Below are 22,024 nucleotides of genomic sequence, written 5' to 3'. Positions count from 1 at the left end.
ATAGAGGTGATGGTTATCTTACCGAGTCCAAGTAGACACCCCAAAGAGAACAGAGCATTGGAAAAAGGGTGCACGTCATCTACCCAACGGCCTACCAAAAGTCCTGCAAAGGTTACTGTGACCAAGTAAGCATCTATAGGCTCTCAACTTCGAAATGTAAACTGTCATAAGAGTAAAAAACTATTTTCAGCCAGTTAACTCTCTACAAGTCTGAGAGTTTAACTCTTCAAAGGCATTTCATTCCAGCCATGATGAATATAAGGCATCCCATGAAGTTTGTGTATGCCAGCTCTACTATCTAATGATAAGAACTGTCTGCTGGTATATTACAGATCTGTCACAACCTTACATACAATCCATGTCTGTATATGCAGGCTGAACATCGAGCTGCTAATGCTGCCCATAGCACTGACTTATTGCATAATCTCAATAACCTTCAACTAACATGCCCTTGTGTATAGATGGAACCACAATGAACTTTATTTTTGTTTTGGTGGTTTTTTTTTTTGGTGTTTTGCGAGATGGTTTATGGTCGATTAAGTAATTGTACCATATGGGAGAATGAGAAGAAATGGTTAAGTCCAACCCATCATAAAACACACAATCTACCCATCCATTCAAGGGTTTCAATGATGAGGGAAGGGTGATGAAGGAATGGTTGTGTGGTGTACAAACTACTGGCTTAGGATCCGTCTAGTTGTGTTCTACACAATGAGTATGCTACATGCTATGAAATGCTCATGAAGCAAGTGCTACTTAGACAGTGTCCCTCGTGGGAAAATTATTCACTTTCCTAAGTGCCCTTTACAAGATGATGAAATCATGCAATGCAAAAGAAGAAGGTACAATAGGGGGAAAGATCGACGTCGAAGACAAGTGCCAAAACCTATAGATTACCAAGAAGGGTAGCAACCCCCTCTCAACCTTGAATGTCAATGTCGAAGGAGAAAGAGGAGCCAAATGTCGGTCTTCATGTGGTGCCAAGAACCATGATGTCAGGAAGCATCCCAACTAGAAGAACCAGATAGAAGTCACCACCATGATAGCATCAAGAAAGATGCTACATAATCCGACTCAGGAGGGGAAGCCTCCATGCTGGTAGAAGAGCAAAACTCCTAGGATGATAAAAGCATGAATGAAAAGGTGCGTATCCCAAGTCTCCAGCCCAAGTAAAACTGGTGCAAACCTACATATTGGCCCTACACTAAAAACAAAACCCTGCAAAAGAAATGAAGATCTACAAGCACATAGGTCAATGGTGAGATGCTCCAAAAAAAAAAAAAAAAAAAAAAGACTGAATGAACAATGCAATGATACAAAGGTGTATGCATATGGAAGCAAATGTAGTGGAAGACTTAAGAATGAAAGCCTAGGGACAAAATGCTATGGGCCTAACTTAATAGCCTAAAGACTAAGAGTGCGAAGGGGGAGATAATCGAGGTAGTCCTAAAGACCTAAGAGTGCGAAGAGGGAGATAATCTAAGGATGCAGCTACCAAGGCGTACGCCCACTCACAAGACTCTACCAATGAAACACCTGACAAGATAGTGAGGTAGTCCTAGATGGGGGTGAATGTGAAGTGGATACGTAAAGTGCAATGGGATCGGAACTCGTAGACCAATTACCTAATCTCTCAAGGGTAGTGAAAGAGACTGTCTACCAAGGCTGACCACGTGCCACAGGTCCAGTAGCTGTTGGGACCGAAGGAGCAAACGAAAGACGTAGCCCCACTAGACTATTGTCCCGCTAGAGTGGTCGCGGTCGCAACAGTCTGCTGAGGTTTCTTAGAAGGAAGACCCTAGGGCTTGGTACAATATTCCTCATCCACATGGCTCAATCTTTGGCAACGTATATAAAACCTATTTTTTTTAGGGAGTTAACACGAGATGAGTTTTGTATCTTTGGTTCCATATGAAGAAGAGTAACCCTTGGTTTGGCTTGTCTTCGCATCTTGTGATTTCTTACCACTCCTAGTTTTACCTTGCTAAAAAGATTCAACTAGTCCTCCTATCTGAGTAAGTGCATGTGTAGCTACCACTACTAGTTTTACCTTGCTAAGAAGATACAATCAATCCCCTCTATGAATAAGTATGTGTGGATGATTTCTTGTGGACTTGACCATGTAGCCTTGCATAGCACAAGAACTGGCACACAAACTTGTAGAATGTCGGCAATCTAGGTAGTGAGATAATGTGTTGGATAAAATGGAAATATCTGTCAGGCAACTTGTTCGAGAAGAATGTGACTTGATCATCGTCTATAACTTCGAGGAGCCAGTAGTGGCAAACTTCACAAGAATAACCACCGATATTCACCCAACTTGATTTTCAGATCATCCCCTTTCTTAATGGAAAACTTTTGAAGCTCAAAATTGAGATTGATACGTTGAGTATGATCCCTTGCTCAAAATCGAGATTGATATGTTGAGTGTCATCCCTTGCTACATACTAGTCAATGAGATGACACCAATGCTTAGATGCGAAGGAAAAATGCTATAACTAAGAGTGGAACTCAGTAAGCAACCCCTACATTAACTCAACATTGGCTGTGGCATTGCAAGCTCTCCATTAACAAATGTGATCAAGGTGAGCTAAGCATAAGCTCTAGACCACGACAACATCCAAAAGTCCCTAAGATTCAAGTACTTGTTGCATGAAGTTCGACCAAATGGTAAAATTTGACTCATTGAAACAAGTCTTATTCATGAAGGCATTCTTCGTCGTTGCAACAAGAGTGGTAGTGCTCGAATAAGATGGATAAGGTGGGTAAGAATAATAGGGTGGGGTAATGAAGTATACTTGGGAATTAATACTAGAGCACCCACCATGCCTGAAACAGGAGAAACCAAAGAAGGTGAAGGCGCAGGTGGGGTGTCATCTTCCTCACCAAGTCCCATGATGCCTCCTCAGGGCCTCCAATGATGGAGAAGCCTGATAAGACATCATGGGGTCCCGAGAAGAAGGTGATTGAGACATTGTGATTTGGTTACGAGTTGTTCCTGTGCCTCACACAAAACCTAACAATCCATAATATCCGCAGGATACTCTTTACAAGAGCACCCGCTCTAATACGATGTGAAGAAAATTATGAAGTAGCTGCTAGGGTTTGCACTGAGGAAACATGAAGTGTACAACCACAACATAAACCCAACAATACAAACACAGAGGTGCAAAACTAACCCTAAAAGCAAAAATCAAAACTCAAACACAGTAACAAATACAAGCAAAAGGAGAGAGAAAGAACACAACTCTAAAGTGAATGAAAACTCTAAATGGATGAACAGTGTATAGAGTGCCCAAGGGCAAAGCAATAGTGTTTGGAGAGTGACATCCATCGGAGACAAATCCCGAGTACTGTAACCACCGGCCGGAGATGAGAGAGTGCTGAGTAATGAAGAGAAGCAGGCTGGTCACCAAAACACAGCAATCGGAGGCTGAAATCTGGTAAACACAGTAGTGTACCACCAGAGAAGGCTGAAAACCGATCTCAACTAGTTATAATATACATGATGCAATACATGCTTGTCTCAAAGATTGAGAAGGTCATTTATAGTCCTTGTAATAGATCAAGATTTTATAACTCTCATTGAATTTATAAAAAACTGGCCAAAAAGAAGAGATTTTGACAAGACGGAACATTGAGAAGATGGTAGAGCCAGAAATTTGATCAAAATCTCTCACTCCCCTAATGGAGCCAAGGAAGCTCACCTCTTGCGCTGAAGGAGATGCAGAAGAAGATGCATGCATGTCTTTAAGCAGTGGACCCAGTGCTACTTCATCTAAAAGGGAACTCATGTCTCGTGGCACTTATCATCATACCAGCAGTTTTCAGGCATGGTCCCAGGTGAGGGTCTACTAATGGTAAGAACACAAGAGGGAGTCCTTTACCAGAATGAAGACCCACCCCTACATAAAGTCATTGCCCAAATCAGAGCAATGACATACTGCCAGCCCACCACTTTACACCTACTCATCAAAAAGCAGCCACCTCTCTGTCATACTACAGTACCAATTCTTTCACAGTTGAAGGACAGGCAGAGAGGAAATATACATGCAATGTCCTCCACACCAAACCACTTGAACTAAGCTTCATGTTTTTAGTTATACTTTTTTTCCTTTTCCACATAAGATATTCAATAATACATTGTAAGTAGTTTTTACTCTGGGCCTCCCCCCTTCACTCTCTTTCACACCAGTTCTGGATTTAGAATGTACTTCCAAGATACATAGTTGTCCTGATACAACAGTGGACATATTTACCTTTGCCACATACCAAGAAATTTCAGGTCATACTTAGTTTCTTTCTCAGTGTCTTAGCAAACATCCTATTGTGTCAGCATTGTAAAACATTTAGATAAATGCTTTAGAAGTTACTAACCTCTTCCATAGCTTCATTGGCATCCAAATCGTCCAGGCCGTAGAATGCAGCTGGGTAAGCAAGCTCAGCAATAGGACTTTCTGGTGGTTGCAAAACATTGTGAAAGAAGATGTTGATTGAATCATAATAGAATCTAGGCCTTGGAGAATTGTGATCACCTTCAAACTTGATTATGTTTTTGTCTCCCTAGAAGGAAAAGTACAGAATATTCAATCCTGTTGAATCAGCTCATACCAAAAAGGAACTTCTAAGATTGGATTAAGACTTGCATACTCACCATAATCAAGAGATCAGAAGAACTAAAACAATCATCTGAGACAGCAAACTAAGCTACTAGCATTTAGTGTAAACTGCATATTGAATTAATCATCTAAACGTCAGCCTAGAGATTGGACTATGACTTTATATAGCCAGAATCAAGAAGATAAGACCTAGTGCAGGATTAGGAATATGTGTGTGACACCAAAATGTAAAGGTTAGTCAACCATCAGTATGAAAAGTACACAGGTGCACCATTCCATCTTGCATAGACCATACCAATTGTCAAAACAACACTTCTACTGCCAGCACCGACAGAGACAAGCAGCTCACCAGGTATGCCTCATAAATACGATCAGAGTGATGTGGTTGAATAAATGTATCTTCCGTAGCATGCCCAAACAATGCTGGAATGAATGTCCTTTTTGCTACCTGTTACAAGAGGAAACAGAATGCACAAACATTTAAGAAATGTGATCTGCATAAGCTCTCTCGAACTTTACATTATCAAATCAAGGTGTGAGAAAAAGAAAAATGTATCCAATTATGTGTTGAGATAATATATTAAGAAAAATCCCACCAAAAACCTCAACACCACATTTAATCTACCAGTGTCAGTTGTGTTCAGAAACTTAGGAAAAACCCTCAAAATTAAATATAGAAGGTTTGAAGCCTCCAACATTAATTTAAAATATTTGAAGCCCACAACCTCTCAGTAGAATCAGAGCTTCAATTTTAAAAATGAATAAACATTTAAGACCATCGAATCTGAAGGTAATCAAAATGGCCTATGAAATAACGCTGAAATAAGTGCACAATGAGACAATGCTAGAGTACAAGCATGCCTAGCATCCTCTCAACAGTAGAATTGAAAGAAGTCCTGATTTGACACTACGAGACTATGGGCTGAGGCTGATGTCAAGATCTGCACATGGGGTCAGCTATAATGCAGTCCCTAACCACTCGACTAATGTGCCTGGTGGTGAGTCTCCACTGTCTCATAATGATGGCTCTAATTTGATAGTCATGTGACCCCCTCAATCACGGGTGAAGTAGATGGGATCATCATGCTTGTCATTGCTCTTTGTGTGGATCCCTCTGGATGAGCTGGCCTCCTATCTCATAGTAGTGTTGAGTGACGTCATCAGAGCTCCAGGAGGCAAAGACCTAGGCTTCTCTAGTACACATACTCTACAACATGGCAAAGCAGTCCAAAGCCATCATGAAAGAGGCACTTGTACCATCTCCGTAGGTCAAAGTATCTATACATTTACATATGTAGTGCTCCTCGTCTCAAGCTCTTGCTCACAAAACTCACGAATCCTATCATCTGCTAGGGCTGTGAGAGGGGGTGAAGATCAAAGCTCTCAGCTGAGAGTACACAATTAACAATACGGAGTGAGAGGGTGAAGATACAACAGGACTCCCGATGAAATTACCAAGGGGGGGTGAAGATCAAAGCTCTCAACCAAGAGTACACAATTAATAGTAGGGAGTGAGAGAGTGAAGACACAACACGACTCCCAGTGCAATTACCAAGAGTGTAATGAAAGTACAAAGTACAACCCTTAAACCTTAGGATTGTTAATGTGCCTTCACACCTGAAATGCTTCCAATTTGTCGCAAGGAAGAGCTTTGGTGAAGATGTTTGCCACATTGCTGATGGTAGGACAGTAGACAAGGTGGATATCTCCTGCATGTAGCCTCTCTCTGACAAAGTGATAGTGAATCTCTATGTGTTTCATACGTGCCTGAAACACTGGGTTCTGTGCCACTACAATGGCACTCTAACTGTCAATAAACAAAGGAGTATGCTCTGTGACAAATACACCAAGATCAGCCTACAAACATCTCAACCATACACATTCAATTGTGGTAGTGAAAGCTACCTTGTATTCAGCTTCACAAGACAATGTGACAACAATGGGTTGTTTCTTGCTAAGCCAAGAGATGCAAGATGAGCCAAGAAAGAAACAGTTTTCACTCGTAGAGTGATGTGAATCAAGATCACTTGCCCAATCTGAATCACTCTAAGCATGTAATTGCAGTGGTCCCCCCTCAACATAAAGCAATCCAAGAGTCCTGGTACCTTGCAAATAATGAAAAACACGATTTACAGCTTGCCAATGTCACATGCGTGGGTTGTGCATATATCTGCTCACGGCTGAAACTGCAAATTGAAAATCTGACCTTGTGTTCCATAAATAAATGAGACATCCAACTACTGGAGCATATGTATGGATGTCAAACAAATCACTATCATCCTGCAAAGACAACTTGAGTCTAGTCTCCATCAATGTACTAACTGCCTTGCAATCCTATAAGCCAAACCTCTCAAGGAGTCTACCAATATATCTAGACTGTGACAATCCAATGTCTCTAGCATCATGAATGAACTGAATACCCAAATAGTAATACAAAGGCCCTAAATCTAACATTTCAAAAGTTTCCTACAATTTTTTCTTGAATGCTAAAAGCTGATTAGCATGTGTCCCTGTGAGCAAAAGATCATCTACATAAAGACACATGATCAGCAAGGATACCCCCCTCTTTGCATACGGAAAGAGTAGACTCTGATGGGCTGTTAATGAACCCTTGGTTGAGCCAAAAAGCATCAATTTTTGCATACCAAGCTTGTGGAGCTTGCTTTAAACCATACAAAGCCTTTTTCGATTTGCATGCCAAGTGTTCAGATCCCTCAACTGCAAAACCAATAGGCTGTTGTATATACACTTCTTCTTGAAGTTCCCCGTGTAAAAATGCAGTTTTAATATCAAGTTGGTGCAACCATGATGGGCACCCAAACCAGCCATACGTCGAATGGTAGTCATACGGGATGTAGGAGCAAATGTCTCCTCATAATCAATGCCCTTCTTTTGCGCGTAGCCTTTCGCCACGAGCCTAGCTTTATACTTATCAATGGATCCATCGGCTTTTCTTTTCAACTTATAGACCCACTTTGTACCAATGGCTTTCTTTCCAACAAGCAATGTCACTAAATCCCATGTTTGATTCTTTATGATAGAATCAAATTCAGCTTGCATTGCTGCCATCCAATGCACACTTTTTTATGCATCCTCGAAACAATCATGCTCCTCATCATCAAGTGTGTGTGTTGCCATAACAAACTCCATAGTATTAGCATGATCATATAAATGGGTATATCTTCTAGTGCGACCAGCAATACGAGCATCCAAATGACTATCTTTCATAGTCTACAAGTACCATCAAGGGATTTCCCTAGCTTCCTGCCTATGTACAAGCTCCTCAACCTTGAATTCAACATCTTTCTGAATATTCAGATCAGCCATAGGCTGAATTTCTATATTGCTCAATGGAGCAACTGGCTTAACATTGTGTTCATTTACTAAAACTCCAACTGTATCACCAAAAGAAATGGGCAGCAACCCTTCAAATCCATCATTTGCAACCTAATGTGTATCAAAACCAGCAAGGGATAATTCTGATTTTTTATCAAAAATCACATCCCTACTAACAAAGACTTTCTTGGAAACGGGATCATATAGTCTATATCCTTTGCTCTCATTGCTATACCCTACAAAAATGCATTTGATAACCTTGTTGTCCAACTTCTTTCTTAGTACTTTGGAAATATGAACATATGCGAGACACCTAAAAGTACAAAAGTGGCCAATTGAAGGTTTCTGGTTGTTCCAAGCCTCAAAAGGCGTGACATTTTTTAATGCCTTGGTAGGGCACCTGTTCAGAACATGATAAGAACATATAACTACTTCCATCCAAAAGCCATGTGGCAAATTCTTAGCTTTCAACATACACCCATGTCCATCAGTGACTAATTCTTCCTTTCTACAACTCCATTCTATTGTGGAGTATATGCAATAGTATACTGATGGACAATCCCTTTCTACTTCAAAAAATTATTCAAAAAAGAAGACATGTATTCCCCTTCTCAATCCGAACGGAGAGTCTTAATCCTGCAACCGAATTGATTTTCAACAAGTTCAACAAAAGCCAAAAATGCATCATACACCTCTGAATTTTTCACCAATGAGTAGACCCAACAAAAAGGAGTAAAGTAATCAATCAACGTGGCAAAATAATAACATCCACCCAATGACTTTATCTACATAGGTCCACATACATCTAGATACACAATCTGTAATCTGGTTGTTGCCTTAAAAGCAACTGCTGGACCAAGAGGGGGCACAGCAGAGAGTGATGGAGGTCGAGCAGGGGTGAGCGTGAGAGTGTGCCAAGCTAGAGTGAGAGTGTAAGCAAAGTGAAGTACGAGTGGATTAGAGTGTACCAACAATGTGTTGGTACACAAAGAATAAAATGTATTTATACTTAGGGCACGTAAAGGGTGCATTCACATGTGTACATGTACTATGCACGGAGGTTACTGGGCCTTTATATCCCAACAACCTCCCACTTAAAGGTCCAATATGAACCTCTAGCTAACCGACTCCCACTAGTCAAATGCAATGCTCGAACTGAGCTTTGCTTAGACTTTTATTAAGAACATTCGCAGGGTTATCTTGTGTTTTAATCTTGGTCAATGTGATTTGACCATCTTTCAGAATCTGTCTAATGAAGTGATATCGCATATCTATATGTTTTGTGCGTGAATGATACATGGTATTCTTAGCCAAATACACAGCACTATGGCTACATATCCCAAAACTACAATACCCATAGACATGTCGAGATCATCTGCAAGTCTACTCAACCATATAGCTTCCTAAGAAGCCTCAGTAGCTAATATGTATTCAGCTTCAATGGCACTTAGCGCAACAATATTCTGCAACCTGGAACACCAAGAAACAGCCCCACCAACAACTGTAAAGACATACCCGCTGATGGACCTACGAGTGTCCAAGTCACCTACCATGTCTACATCACAATAACCCTACAAACTAAGTGCACCCTGCCCATAGCAAATACTTTTCCTTTGTGTACCCTTAAGGTATCAAAGAATACACTTGACAGCCTCCCAATGTGCTTTGTCAGTATTTGACACAAACCTGCTAACAACTCCCACTGCATGAGCAATGTCTGGACGAGTAGCAACCATAGCATACATAAGAGAGCCACAAGTTGATGCATAAGAAACTCCTTTCATAGCATTTGCTTCCACGTCATCTTTCGGGCTGTTGGCTTTGCTAAGCTTGAGATAAGGAGATAAGGGTACCCCAAAAGGCTTAGCTTCAGCCATGTTGAATCTGTCCAGTACCTTTCCAAAGTACTTTTCTTGAGATAAAAACGGCAATTTCTGCATTCTATCTCTACGAATCCTCATGCCCAAAATATGTTCTGCATTTTCCAAATCTTTCATGAAGAAAGCTGATTTCAGCTGATTTTTGAGAGCATCTAAGCTAGTCTTTCTTTTCCCAGCTAGTAACATATCCTCCACATACAAAACAAGTATGATGGGGCTGCCATCTGTATCCTTTTTCATGTACAAGCAATGATCTGCATGCCTGCGTGTAAACTCATGAGATAGCATAAAGGTGTCAAACTTTTTGTACCACTACGTGGTTCTTGCTTCAGCCCATATAGGCTCCGTTTTAGCTTCCACACCATCTGCCCTTTTCCAGGAACTACAAAGCCCTCGGGCTATTTCATGTAGATTTCCTCATCAATGTCACCATGCAAGAAAGCTATTTTTACATCCATTTGATACAGCTCTAAATCCAAAAACAACAGTAAGAGCAAAAAGCACACGTAAAGTGGTCATTTTCATAACAAGTGAAAAGAACTCTTGGAAGTCAATCCCTTCCTTTTGTGCATACCCTTTGGCAACTAGCCTTGCCTTGTACTTGGGTTTCCCATCAACACTCTTTACTTTGTACACCCATTTCTTTGGAAGTGGCTTCCTTCCCTTGGGTAGTAACACAAGATCCCAAGTATCATTTGCATATAGAGATTTAATCTCTTCCTACATAGCTAGTTCCCACTTACTGCTGAACTCACATGACTTGGCCTCTTTGTATGTAAAAGGCTCACCCTCATCTGTAAGCATCACATAATGCAAGGAGGGGTCAAACCTATCCGGTTGCCTTCTTACGCTTGTAGACTTGCGTACCCAATGATCAACGTTTTCAGGAATTGGGTCTACATCTGGAGGTATATTATTTTCAGCATTTATTGGTTGCTATAAACCATTTTCAGAATGTTGTTCATGCTGTACAGCACCTTCATTTTCATTTCCAGCACCTGCATTTTCATAATCAGCAAACCTATCTTGCTGTCCATGACCTCCTTGTGCTTCTATTTGCTGTCCATCATCTGGCTCAAAAATAACCGGCTGATCACCAGTTTCAGTCTGTGGTACAGCACTTTCAGGCTCATTTTCTGAAGTAATGGGTGGCTGTAAACTCTGAAATTTCACCTTTTTCAGATCTTCATTAGTGGCTAAAGTGGCTTTCAGCGATTCTGCCTCATTGAACACAACATTACAGCTGCGAATAATTTTCTTGGACTGAGGTAACCACACTCTGTAGCCAAATTCACCCTCATCACCATAGCCCATGAAGATGCCTTTGGTGGATTTTGGGCCAAGTTTGTTCCTCAACTCATCCCTAACATGCACAAAAGCATCACAACCAAATATGTGTAAATAGTCATATGAGGCCGATTTGCCAGACCAAACCTCTCCAGGGATGCCATTATTTAAGGACCTATTTCGAGAGTAGTTGCAAATGTGAACCGCAGTTTTCAGTGCCTCTCCCCAAAATGCATGAGGGAGATTAGCACTAAACAACATGCATCGCACTCTTTCACATAAAGTCCTGTTTTATCTTTCAACCACCCCATTTGAAGAAGGGTTGTAAGGGGCTATAAGCTCCCTCGTAATACCATGCAAGTCACAAAAGGACTTAAATTATGTTGATGTAAACTCACCCCCATTATCAGTTCTCAAGCATTTCAGCTTTGTACCCGTCTGAGTGGTCACAAATTCATGAAAAGTTTTAAAAACAGCAAACACTTCACTTTTCATGAAAATTTTTAAAAACAGCAAACACTTCACTTTTCTTTTTCAGCAAATACATCCAAATCTTCTCGGAAGTCATCAATAAAGGAGACAAAATATGCAACACCACCCAACGATTTTAGAGGCATACTACATACATCAGAATGCACTAAGCCCAAGACATTGGACTTTCGTGAGACACAAGAGTAAAAGGAATTTTTTATTTGCTTTGCAAACTAACACTCATTACAAAAATCAAGTTTAGAGCCTTTTCCATCAATCCTCTTCAGAGAGGTAAGAACATCAAGTCCTTTTTGGCTCATATGGCCTAATCTCTTATGTCATAACTCCAAGTGGCTGCAAATTTCAACAACTGCAAGAAACTTGCCATTCAAGGCTTTACAATGCAAACCATACAAAGTGCCCTTCTTGGTTCCTTTTGCAATCAGCATGGAATCCTTTTTCACTTTCCACAAACCACCACCAAACAGTGTGGTGTAGCCATGCAAAGTCAAGCTGACCAACAAATAGTAAACTCTTTTTAATGCCAGGCACATATCTGACATCTTTCAACACAAGCTCTTGACCGTTGTCTAAAGACAAATGTACTGTACCAATCCCATCAATGCTACAAGCATGGTTATTTCCAATATACATCTTTCCATAACTACCTGCATTGAACATAGCAAAACACTCCAAGTAAGGAGTCACATAGAAAAAGGCACTAGAGTCTACAATCCAAGTCTGAGTGACACCATCATCAACTAACAAGAGTGCATCAATCACATTAGCCTTGGTAATTTGCATATCCTCCATATGACATACAAGGGCATCATAATCAACTACACATAATACATCAGCCTCTGAATCTAAAAGCTCTTCTATGACCACGCTAGAGGCCACATTGGCCTTCTCTTTGCCTTTGGTTGTCTCCGATGCATCTGTCTTTTCTTCCTTCTTCTTTTTATCTCTTGCATTCTTCTTTCTCTCTTGTTCCTTCTTGTAATACCTGCAACCAGGTTTCTTGTGGCCCTTCCGACCTCAGTGATAGCAAGTAATGTCACTCTTTTCCTTTCCTTTGCTCTTGCTCTTATTTCTCTGCCCTACATTTGCATTTTTCTTTTCAGCCCTGCCTCTTACATTATAAGCTGAGTTGATGCCTTCTCCACTAGACATACGTCTTATAAGCTGAGTTGTTGCCTTAGCCACTAGACATACGTCTAATTTCTTCATTCAAGATAGAACCCCTCACCCCATCATATGAGAGATTGGGGTTATTGCTGAGTGAAACCACCAAGGTTTCCCAAGAGTCGGGCAATGTCATGATCAAAAAGATCGCCCTCAACTTATCATCAAAGTCCAAGTTTGCATCTTTGAGCTGATTTAGAATCCCTGTAAATGCACTCAAGTGCTCAGCTGCAGGCTTTGACTCATCAGTCGCATATTCACCAACTTGCGCATTAAATGCACTTGTTTAACAGATGTGGTGATCTCATAAGTAGTTTTCAGCTTCTCCCATATTGGATAACCTGTGTCTAGACCCTTAATGTCTGTCAAATTGTCATCAGTGACACCCATCTTTATGTAAGCCACAGCCTTTTTATTCACTCTGGCCCAATCTCCATCACACATTAGTGCGGGTTTATCTTCCTGTAAAGCAGCCTCACAATCCTTTAGGAACAAAATGCCTTGCATACGGTCTTTCCAAAGGTCAAATCCATGACCATCAAACCGTTTAATCTCCATCAAACTCTAGATGTCTAAACTGGAAGAAGTTGCAGCCATTTTATCACGAAAACAAGAGTAAATGCACTAATCTGCGAAAGCACAAGCTGAACCAGCAAAATACACTATTGTTTTTCCTCAACTAGAAATAAATCTCTGCTATTTGTACATTAACCAACCACTGCACGGGCAAAAGATGCAGAAATTTACCAAATTCTGTGCATATCCCCAAAATTTCAAGTCCAAAATTGCATGAATGTCAGACAATCTGACCTAGCTGAGCAAAACTTTGCCAATACATGAAAAGCCCCAAATTTCTGGGATCCAATGTCAAGAAATTTTGCCCAAAAAAATGAAAATCCGACAAATTTGGCAAAATCCCCAAATTAATTGAGGTCACCGCTCGCAATGTAAGCAATTTCTAACACGAATGTCATTGTCAGGCCTAGATGAGATCAAATCTAGGAAAAGCCCCAAACTTTCTGATTCGAATCTTCACAGATCTGAGATCTATGTCTCTAGCGCGTGTGAACACCCAGTTAGAGAAAGAGTTTGAGAGAAGTTAATGAAAAAATTCTGACTTAAACAGAATGACGAACGAGGCGCGCAACGAGGGGGGGAGGGTCCATTGACCTGCATCAGTCACGCGACGTGACCTGACCAATGGCGGCCCACAGCTGGACCCATCGCCACGTGTGCCTATCTCACGCCCCTTCTCACGCCTGTCGGCAGTTCTCCATGATGATACTAGTCCCCTTTGTCACAACACAGCACCTCCTAGCAATCACATTTGACGCCTCGAGTCCTACCTACGTCCAATAACAGGCGCCTGGTCCACACCCGCTACCCAGTCGCAAACAACTGCCACTTGGTCCACGTTCCCGTCGACTTGCAGTCGCCCAGTTGTCACATCTTTTGCCTGCCATCAGCTGCTGCACGCCTGCTACTGCAAGCCCAGCAATCATCGCCTGAATCTTGAGAAGCGTACAGAGTCTTGACTCTGATACCAATTGTTGGACCAAGAGGGGGCATGGTAGAGTGTGATGGAGGTCGAGCAGGAGTGAGCGTGAGAGTGTGACAAGCTGGAGTGAGAGTATGAGCAGAGTGAAAGTGCGAGTGGATTAGAGTGTACCGACATTGTTGGTACACAAAGAATAAAATGTATTTATACTTAGGGCACGTAAAGGGTGCGTTCACATGTACAATATGCATGTACTATACACGGAGGTTACCGGGCCTTTATATCCCAACAGCAGCATCAAGAGAAACGAGAATTGATGCATTTTTTTCAAAATGCATCACTCACAAATATGCTCACAAGGTCTCTCTAAAAGAGGTAAGCCATCTAGCATCTGAGTACGCTGCATAAGCATCAAACTGTCATCGTTGACATGCGCCGTGCGAGCATGCCATAACTTTGCCTATGACATAGCGGGAATAAGAGTAAATGCTAAATAGACTAACTAGTCAATCCAATAGGCATCTAGCTCATAGAGTCCATAACATAATGTGCCAATCAAAACCAAATTCAACAATACTTTATCCCTGACCATGCATTTGTCATCATCAAATGTGACCTTCATACCACACTTTGGTAAAGAAGAAATGGACAACAAATTCTTCTTTATCCCTAGCACATATATGCATCCTATAAATGAAGAGTAGAGCCATCAATGGCTTTTAAGAGAATCTCTCCAACACCTCTAACAAGGTAAGATGCATTGTTAGCACATTGTATAGACTTGCCAATAGGAGCTGCAATAACAAAGGAAATGAAATCCCTATGGGATGTAATGTGCTTAGAAGCACCACTATCAAAGGACCAAGTGCTAGCATCCTCAATAGAGCTAAATGCTCTATCATCCCAAGAAGATTCATAACTACAAGTCTAAAAATAATAATCACAGTATACAATAAACGGTCTACAACAAAAGGCACGAACACTATAGCAGTAGAAGGTGCATCAAAAACAGACATCCCTAACTCCTCCTCCTTGACAATACACTTCTTATATTCCATGATGTAATGACTTGGCTTCTTATAATAGTGGCACTTGCCCTTCTTCGCTTGCGTGCCCCCCTATTTCTTGTCGCTATGTGAAGTACCTAAACTTCTAGAACTCTACAAAGCATTTCTAGATTAGCTGCCCTTGTCCTTCTATCTCTCCATTAAAGCACGTTCAGATGCTATAGGATCCATCCCGCTGTTCTTTCTTGTTTGCTCTTCTTCTAGAAGCAAACCAACCAACTGAAGAAAGGTAAGTGGCTGCAAAGAAATTCTCATGGGAAGATTTTAAGGCCGTGTGAAAGGCCAAATAAGAGGGTGGCAAAGAATTCAAAGTCGTAGAGGTCAACTATGCATCAAAATAATACTCATCTACATTCATTAATTGCTCACACAAGTCCTGAATTTTGTTAAGATGATCTTGCATGGCATCACCTTCATCCATCTTCACATTCTCAAGCTCTTTTTTCAAGAAAGAGATGTGTGTCTCATTTTTTCCAGCAAACATATGCTCAAGTGTGAACCATGCTTCTCCTAAAGAAGTTGCAGACCGTATATGCGGTATTATAGACTGCTGAACTGCCAATGCAATCAGTAACAATGCTTGAGCATCCCATGCATCCCAAGCCTCTTGTGTTGCTGATCTTTGGGGAAGTGACTGAGCTGGAGCGGGCCTTTTGGGCCTTTGACTACATCCTCCTGGAGGAGGTGTTGCAGGAGCCACAACTCCGGGACAGACTTCTTCACCACTAACATAATCCCTAAGATTTTTCGCAATCAGCACATTCTTCATCCTAAAAGACCATAGAGAATAATTATTGCCATTCAATGTATCCTCCTTGGATACATATGTGAATACATCATTTTGTCCCTAATTGCCCATGGTAAAAATCATTGTTTCAAAGAACACAAAAGCAAGAGCCAAAGCTGGAACAACCTAGAAATATGGAAATTTCCAGAAATTACAGCATGCACCACGCTATAATTGACAAATCCATGTCATACTTGATCAAAACTGTCCAATGTACACGCTGTCCAATGCACAAGTAGTGCTCAGCAATACAACCAATGCAAAAGCCCCAAATTTTTTGCTGTCCAAAATGCACAATTTCAGTCTATTTCAGACTGAACCTGTAGTACATGTACCAATGTCTGCTCAATACCCAAAGCCCAGAAATCTTCTGGCTTGCTTTCCAAGAAATCTCTGCAATAAGTTGGTTGTGACAGCTATGGAAGAGGAGCTGGCGGAGGGACAGTCAAAGGTGAGCAGGTTGTTCAGATGTCGATGCTGTAGGTGGTGTTGGCGGCTGCTAGGTGGCGCCACTGGACCAAGGCAGAGCTAGTAGCTGCTGGCGCAAAGAGCTAGCACTAATGCAAGGGGCGACTGGAGGCACTGCACGTGGAGCTGATCAGGAGGCGAGAGAGCTGCTGCTGGCAGCTGGCGGACCAGGGCAGCTGCTATAAGTGGTGTTGCAGAGGACTGGAGTTGACGACTAGCAGACCAGGAGGTGGACCTGGTGCAGGCGGAGATGGTACTGGAGCGATTGCTAAAAGGCACTAGCAATTGGCGTCAATGGCAGTCCTGGATGCAGCTGGTGGCGCAGGACTGGAGGCAACACTGGCGGTGAGACTCTCTGGTCCAGGGGCTGCACTGGAGATTGGCTACTGCTCGGGTACCAAATGTGAGAGGGGGTGAAGATTGAAGCTCTCACCTTTCTGAGAAGTACACAATTAACAATAGGGAGTGAGAGAGTGAAGACACACCATGACTCCCAATGCAATTACTAAGAGTGTAATGAAAGTACAAAGTACAACCCTTAAAATTTAGGGTTGCTAATGTGTGTTCACACCCGAAAAGTGTAAAACACAATAAGTGATTGAACTGTGTAACATAAACACATAAAATAGAAGATAAAGAAACTGGGGAAAAAAAACCTCTCATAAGGAGAGTAAAAAGTGCCCCAATGTCCTACTACGAATCACTAGCACTCCTCTGTGAGCATCAGCATGAGTCAAACCCAACAAGGGCATAGTAACGAGGATGGGGATGTGGACGAGAGTAGGAATTGTCATCCCCTATTACCATGAGAGGGGGCTCTAACATGGGGATGGGACTAGAACGATATAGGGACATGATGGGACTGGGACGAGATGGGAAGCTAGAAAATAGGCCATCTCCTGTTACTATGCACTAGGGTATCTATCCATCTCTGTGTCTCTATCTACAACCTATGAGAGGTGGTGCGAATCTATATGATACCAGCCCTCATGTCATGGGCATTGTTATCTACCTCCTACTCATTCTCCTAGGTCTCCTCAGCTTCCCTCACTTGAGGGGTGTCAACTAACTAATATGGGATCGACTCTAAGAGCACCTGGTGAGCAGAAAGTCTAGGAGATGGTGGTGCATCTCCAACCTTGTTACATCTCCTTGGGGGGCTACTGTCCTCGTTGCCTCCATGGGCTATGTCACATCTATTTTCAATGCTACTAGGATCAGGGGCTGTGGAATCTCTAGCTCTTGGGCAAAGGCAACTAAAGGAGTGTCTATGGGAGATCTACCAAGCTGATGTAGCCCTGCACGCACTAGTGGTCTAAGGTCCCTAACCACTCTCCATCATCTCTTTGTTTGTCTTTACAAATCTAGGCCTCTACTCCTACCCTTGTCCCTCATCTGCACACTCGTTGTCGTCACTATCTCCTCCTCTATCCAACATTATGCCATCTCTGGCGCTATACTTCACTCCTCTACAGCCTAGGTCTACCACCTCCTTCCTTCCTGAAGAAGGTCTAGCGCTGACATGTATTGGGGCATTCCACTACACGATGTTCAATTATCCTACATACAAGGCACTAGCCAAGGAGTCTTGTGTATGTAACCGGCTAGGTGAGAAAACCCCCATGGACAGAGGAAATCTTGATGGTCCAAGGGAGGATGTGCAGAGACTCAATGGGTACAATAACTCGAATAGATGGTTATCTCTATGGGCCTTCCGAGACTGCATTAGCCGAAATCCTATCTTTCTATATGATATGGCCGAAGGTCTTGTCAATCTTAAAAAGGTATAGCGTGGAGTCCTCATCAAAGACAAGAAAAGAGACAGTGATAGTGGCAATGCCATCTCCGAGTGATGAGTAGGCTTACCCTTGATCTATCTATCCAAGTATGCCACTGAAGGTCTAACATCAAGCAGGCTAGTAGTCAACCTTGCCTCCATCTGCTTGAGTGAGCTGAACAGGAGCTTCATGCACCCCTTTCCAAGGGATACTACTTGTATGACCGTGACTGGGGTGCCTGTAAGAGCCAATTGGATGGAGTCCTTAAGAATGAAAATGGGTGAGGGATCTCCAACCATTTTGCAGACCAGAGAAGACGCCTCAAGGGCTGTCACTCTGTCTCTTAGTGCGAACTTTGTGTTTAGACCAAAGCATGACGGACGTGTGCAGGGTGCTGCACCGAAGCCCCCTAGTGGTGGCAGACAACCGGCTGCAATTTCAGGTGATAAATGTGATGCAAACGCTCCTTGGTCGGACTGTACTGTAGTAACTTTTGTTGAGGTTGTGCAGGAATAGCTACCCGGGTGAGAAACCGTACAAAGGCTGCAAGGGTGGATGAGGAGGCTAAGGACTTGACCATGTTGCAAGGTTAGGCGGAAGGAAGCACCTATGTGTTAGCAGAGTATTTGTCAGCTCATGTGTGAGTCTGAGCTTGATCTGGGCTGGGCATTTTTATTAGGTATTTTAGGCTTTTTTCTGGTGTGGCATTTTATGCTATTGGGGCATTTTATACACCAGTCGGCCAGCTTTAATGCTGTCCGACCAGCATTATTGCTCCCCACTTTTTCAGCCTATTTATACTCAGTGGCTCCTCCTCAGTCAGTCACTTCATCACTTCACCATCTGCAGACTCTGTGGAGAGAGGAGCCAGTGCCAGTGCCCACGCAGCCAGTGACTCACTGTTGTATGCGACTGTCTCGTGTTCAGATATATGGATTCCATTTCCCGTGCATACATCTGAGTTCTCATCTGTATCGTGTTCTTTTCTTTTCTCTTTTTGTCTTGTGTTTCAGCAGTTTATTTCAGCACATGTTTATGCTTCCACCGCTGCTCCACTTCTGACATGGTATCAGTTTTCAGGATTTGTGTTTCTGCTGTGTTTTCTTGCTGATTTCAGGACTGTTTTGTACCCCTGCTGATCAGACGACTGCTGTCGCAGCCAGGCGACCTGTTTTGGGGCTGTTTTCAGCCTGCCTTTTTTGCAGTTTTGCCATTGCCTGCTGCCTCCGCACCCTCTGCTGCCTGCGTTTTTCATCTGCAGCTGCTGGCGACAGTCTTCTACCTGTTTTTCTCCAGTTTACAGCCTGCGTTTTGCTGATTCAGCATCTCTCGTGGCTGGGTGACTGTTACTTCAGGCCGTTTTTGCTGTTTTTGGCAGTTTTTGACTGATTTTTTGACTTTCTGCAGCAGATTTTGCCTTCTATTGATCAGATTTTGGGTTATGTTGCATGTGAACTCTCTTTTTTTGTAGTCTGTGCTTGTGTTTTGGCTGTGTTTCCTCTCTAAATTCCATCTCTTCTCTACTTCTCTTCTTATCCTCTCCATATGGCTCCTCCGTGTGTTAGAGATCATAGCCTGTTTAGGCAACTGCACAGTCAGCAGCAGCAGTCGGACCAGTAGCTGCAGTCGGACTGTGCAGTCGGACTGCCACGTGGCAGTCCAACTGCCTGCAGCCGTTTTTACCAGGCTGCGCCCTATTTTTGGCGCCCCGTTCTAGGTGGTTTTTCGCCTATTTATTGTCGACGACTTCTGCAGTCTACCTATTCTTCTCTGTCGCAGATTACAGACCGGTGCCGTGCAGATTTCTGTCTCTGTTCACAGATTTCAGACAGCAGACAGTGCAGACTGCAGCAGACTTCGAGGTGGACAGCAGGTCGCATCGTCGAGGTGGAGACACGCAGTCCAGCGCACTGCGCCCGTGTATATCTTTGTATTCAGCATTCTTTATACAGCAGATCTTCATTGTACACTGTCTCTTTCTCTCCCTTTTTCTCTCTGCGTTCTCTCTCTCTCAGTCCTACGCTTCCGCACCGCTGCACTCTGACATGGTATCAGAGCAGTGTTTAAGGGCTGACTGAGCGCAGAATCAACCTGAAAAGGAGTTTCCATCGCGACACAAATTTGCGTTTTTTGCGTTTAAGGGCAGACAGGAGGGCTGCGCCTTGGAACAAGGCTGAAACGAGTGTGGGCGCACAAGAAAGGAGTACAGGTGGTGGATTTGCTGCTGTTTACTGCTGTTTGACGCGGAGGAAGTTTGAGTTTTCAACCTAAAAGTGCAGGTTTTGCTTTTTCATCGCCTCCGGCGGGTGAAGAAGCTTCGGGACGCGGAAGAGCCTTAGCAGGCTGAGTTTACTCAGTCGGAGGGGGCTGCTTTTGCGTTTGAGAAGGCATTGCAGGTGAAGATGTCTACAGAGATGGACTTGGAGTTCCAGGCGATTATGGACCGGAAGGTGCCTGTCTTACCGGCTCTTCCTACAGATCAGAAGCTCGACGGCGACAACTACCGCATTTGGCGCGTTATGATGTTGGCCATTCTTGAGTCCTATGATTTGGCGGAGTTGGTACAGGAAGATATTGACCGGCCTTCGGTAAGAGATGAGTCCAAACTCTCTTCCGATGCTCGTGCGGAGTTGGCCAGGGCCCAGTCTCATTGGGACAAACTGAATGCCAAGATTCGATCCTTTCTCTTTCTATCATGCACTACAGCCGTGATCGCTCACATCGAGCACTTGACGGTGGCTCGTCAGATATGGCTGGAGCTTGATTAAATGTACAATCGGATGACCCTGATGAAGAGGGTTTCTTTGGAGGTACAGATGCGGACCTTGTCCGTCAATAAGTCTTCTTCGCTAAGGGAACACATTAACAAGCTAAGGCAGCTACAGATGCAGGTTCAGAATGCGGGGAAGCCAATTTCCTCCGAAGACATGGCGATCACACTCTTGTCCCAGTTGCCGCCACGATTCGGTACATTTTACTCTGCCCTTATTGCTTCGGGGCGAGAGTCTACTCTTCGGTGGGAAGAGTCGGTTCCTATGGTCTTGGACCAAGAGGAACAGTTAAAGGGACAGAATGCTTCCAAGACGGAGGCGTTGACAGGTCAAGCCTCTCAGAAGAAGGGGAAGGACCAAAAGAAGAAGAAGGGGGATAACAAGTCCAAGAAGGACAAGGAGAAGGACAAGGACAAAGACTCCACATGCCATATTTGTGAAAAGACTGGCCATTGGAAGAAGCATTGCCCTGACAAAGACTCGAAGGACACCAAGAAGAAGGAAACCAAGGATTCTGGAGTGGTGGTTGCACCCTCATCAGCTGCATTTCTACATTTAGTTGTCATTGAGGACGCTTCACCGAATGCTTCTGATGCTGCGATGGCGGCTCCCCAATCTCGAGAGTGGATTATTGATAGTGGTGCCTCACGGCACATGACTCCTTCATCAGATGGTGTTGCCCAGCTGCGACCTTCGCGTGGGCAGGTTCTCATTGGAGGCAGCTCTTCAGTTTCTATTACAGGTCGGGGTAAGATGCAACTTATTCCGGATGGACGAGGTGGCACCCATACCTCAGAGGTTTTGCATGTACCAAGATTAGGGTACCATCTCCTTTCAGTTCATAAGATTTGCTCCCTTGGTCTTTTGGTGGAATTTG

General features: G+C 43.1%; 1 protein-coding gene across 4 annotated transcripts in view; it reads right to left on the bottom strand.

Annotated features, from left to right (window-relative positions):
- Positions 1-22,024, bottom strand: part of LOC148021062 (uncharacterized) — a 118,696-nt gene that overhangs the window by 53,351 nt on the left and 43,321 nt on the right. For 3 of the 4 annotated variants that reach the window (XM_087698916.1, XM_087698914.1, XM_087698915.1), the window contains exons 9-10: positions 4,969-5,067; positions 4,378-4,563 (exon numbers count right to left, since the gene is read on the bottom strand). In XM_087698916.1, coding sequence (XP_087555042.1) covers positions 4,378-4,563; positions 4,969-5,067 — 285 coding nt within the window. The remainder of the gene's footprint in view (positions 1-4,377; positions 4,564-4,968; positions 5,068-22,024) is intronic. The other variant, XM_087698917.1, reaches the window with a different exon arrangement.

This window comes from Lygodium microphyllum, chromosome 18 (assembly GCF_053477565.2).
Source record: "Lygodium microphyllum isolate KBCC chromosome 18, Lygodium_microphyllum_v1.1.10, whole genome shotgun sequence".
NCBI lineage: Eukaryota > Viridiplantae > Streptophyta > Polypodiopsida > Schizaeales > Lygodiaceae > Lygodium > Lygodium microphyllum.
This window is presented reverse-complemented; position numbering and strand designations above follow the sequence as displayed.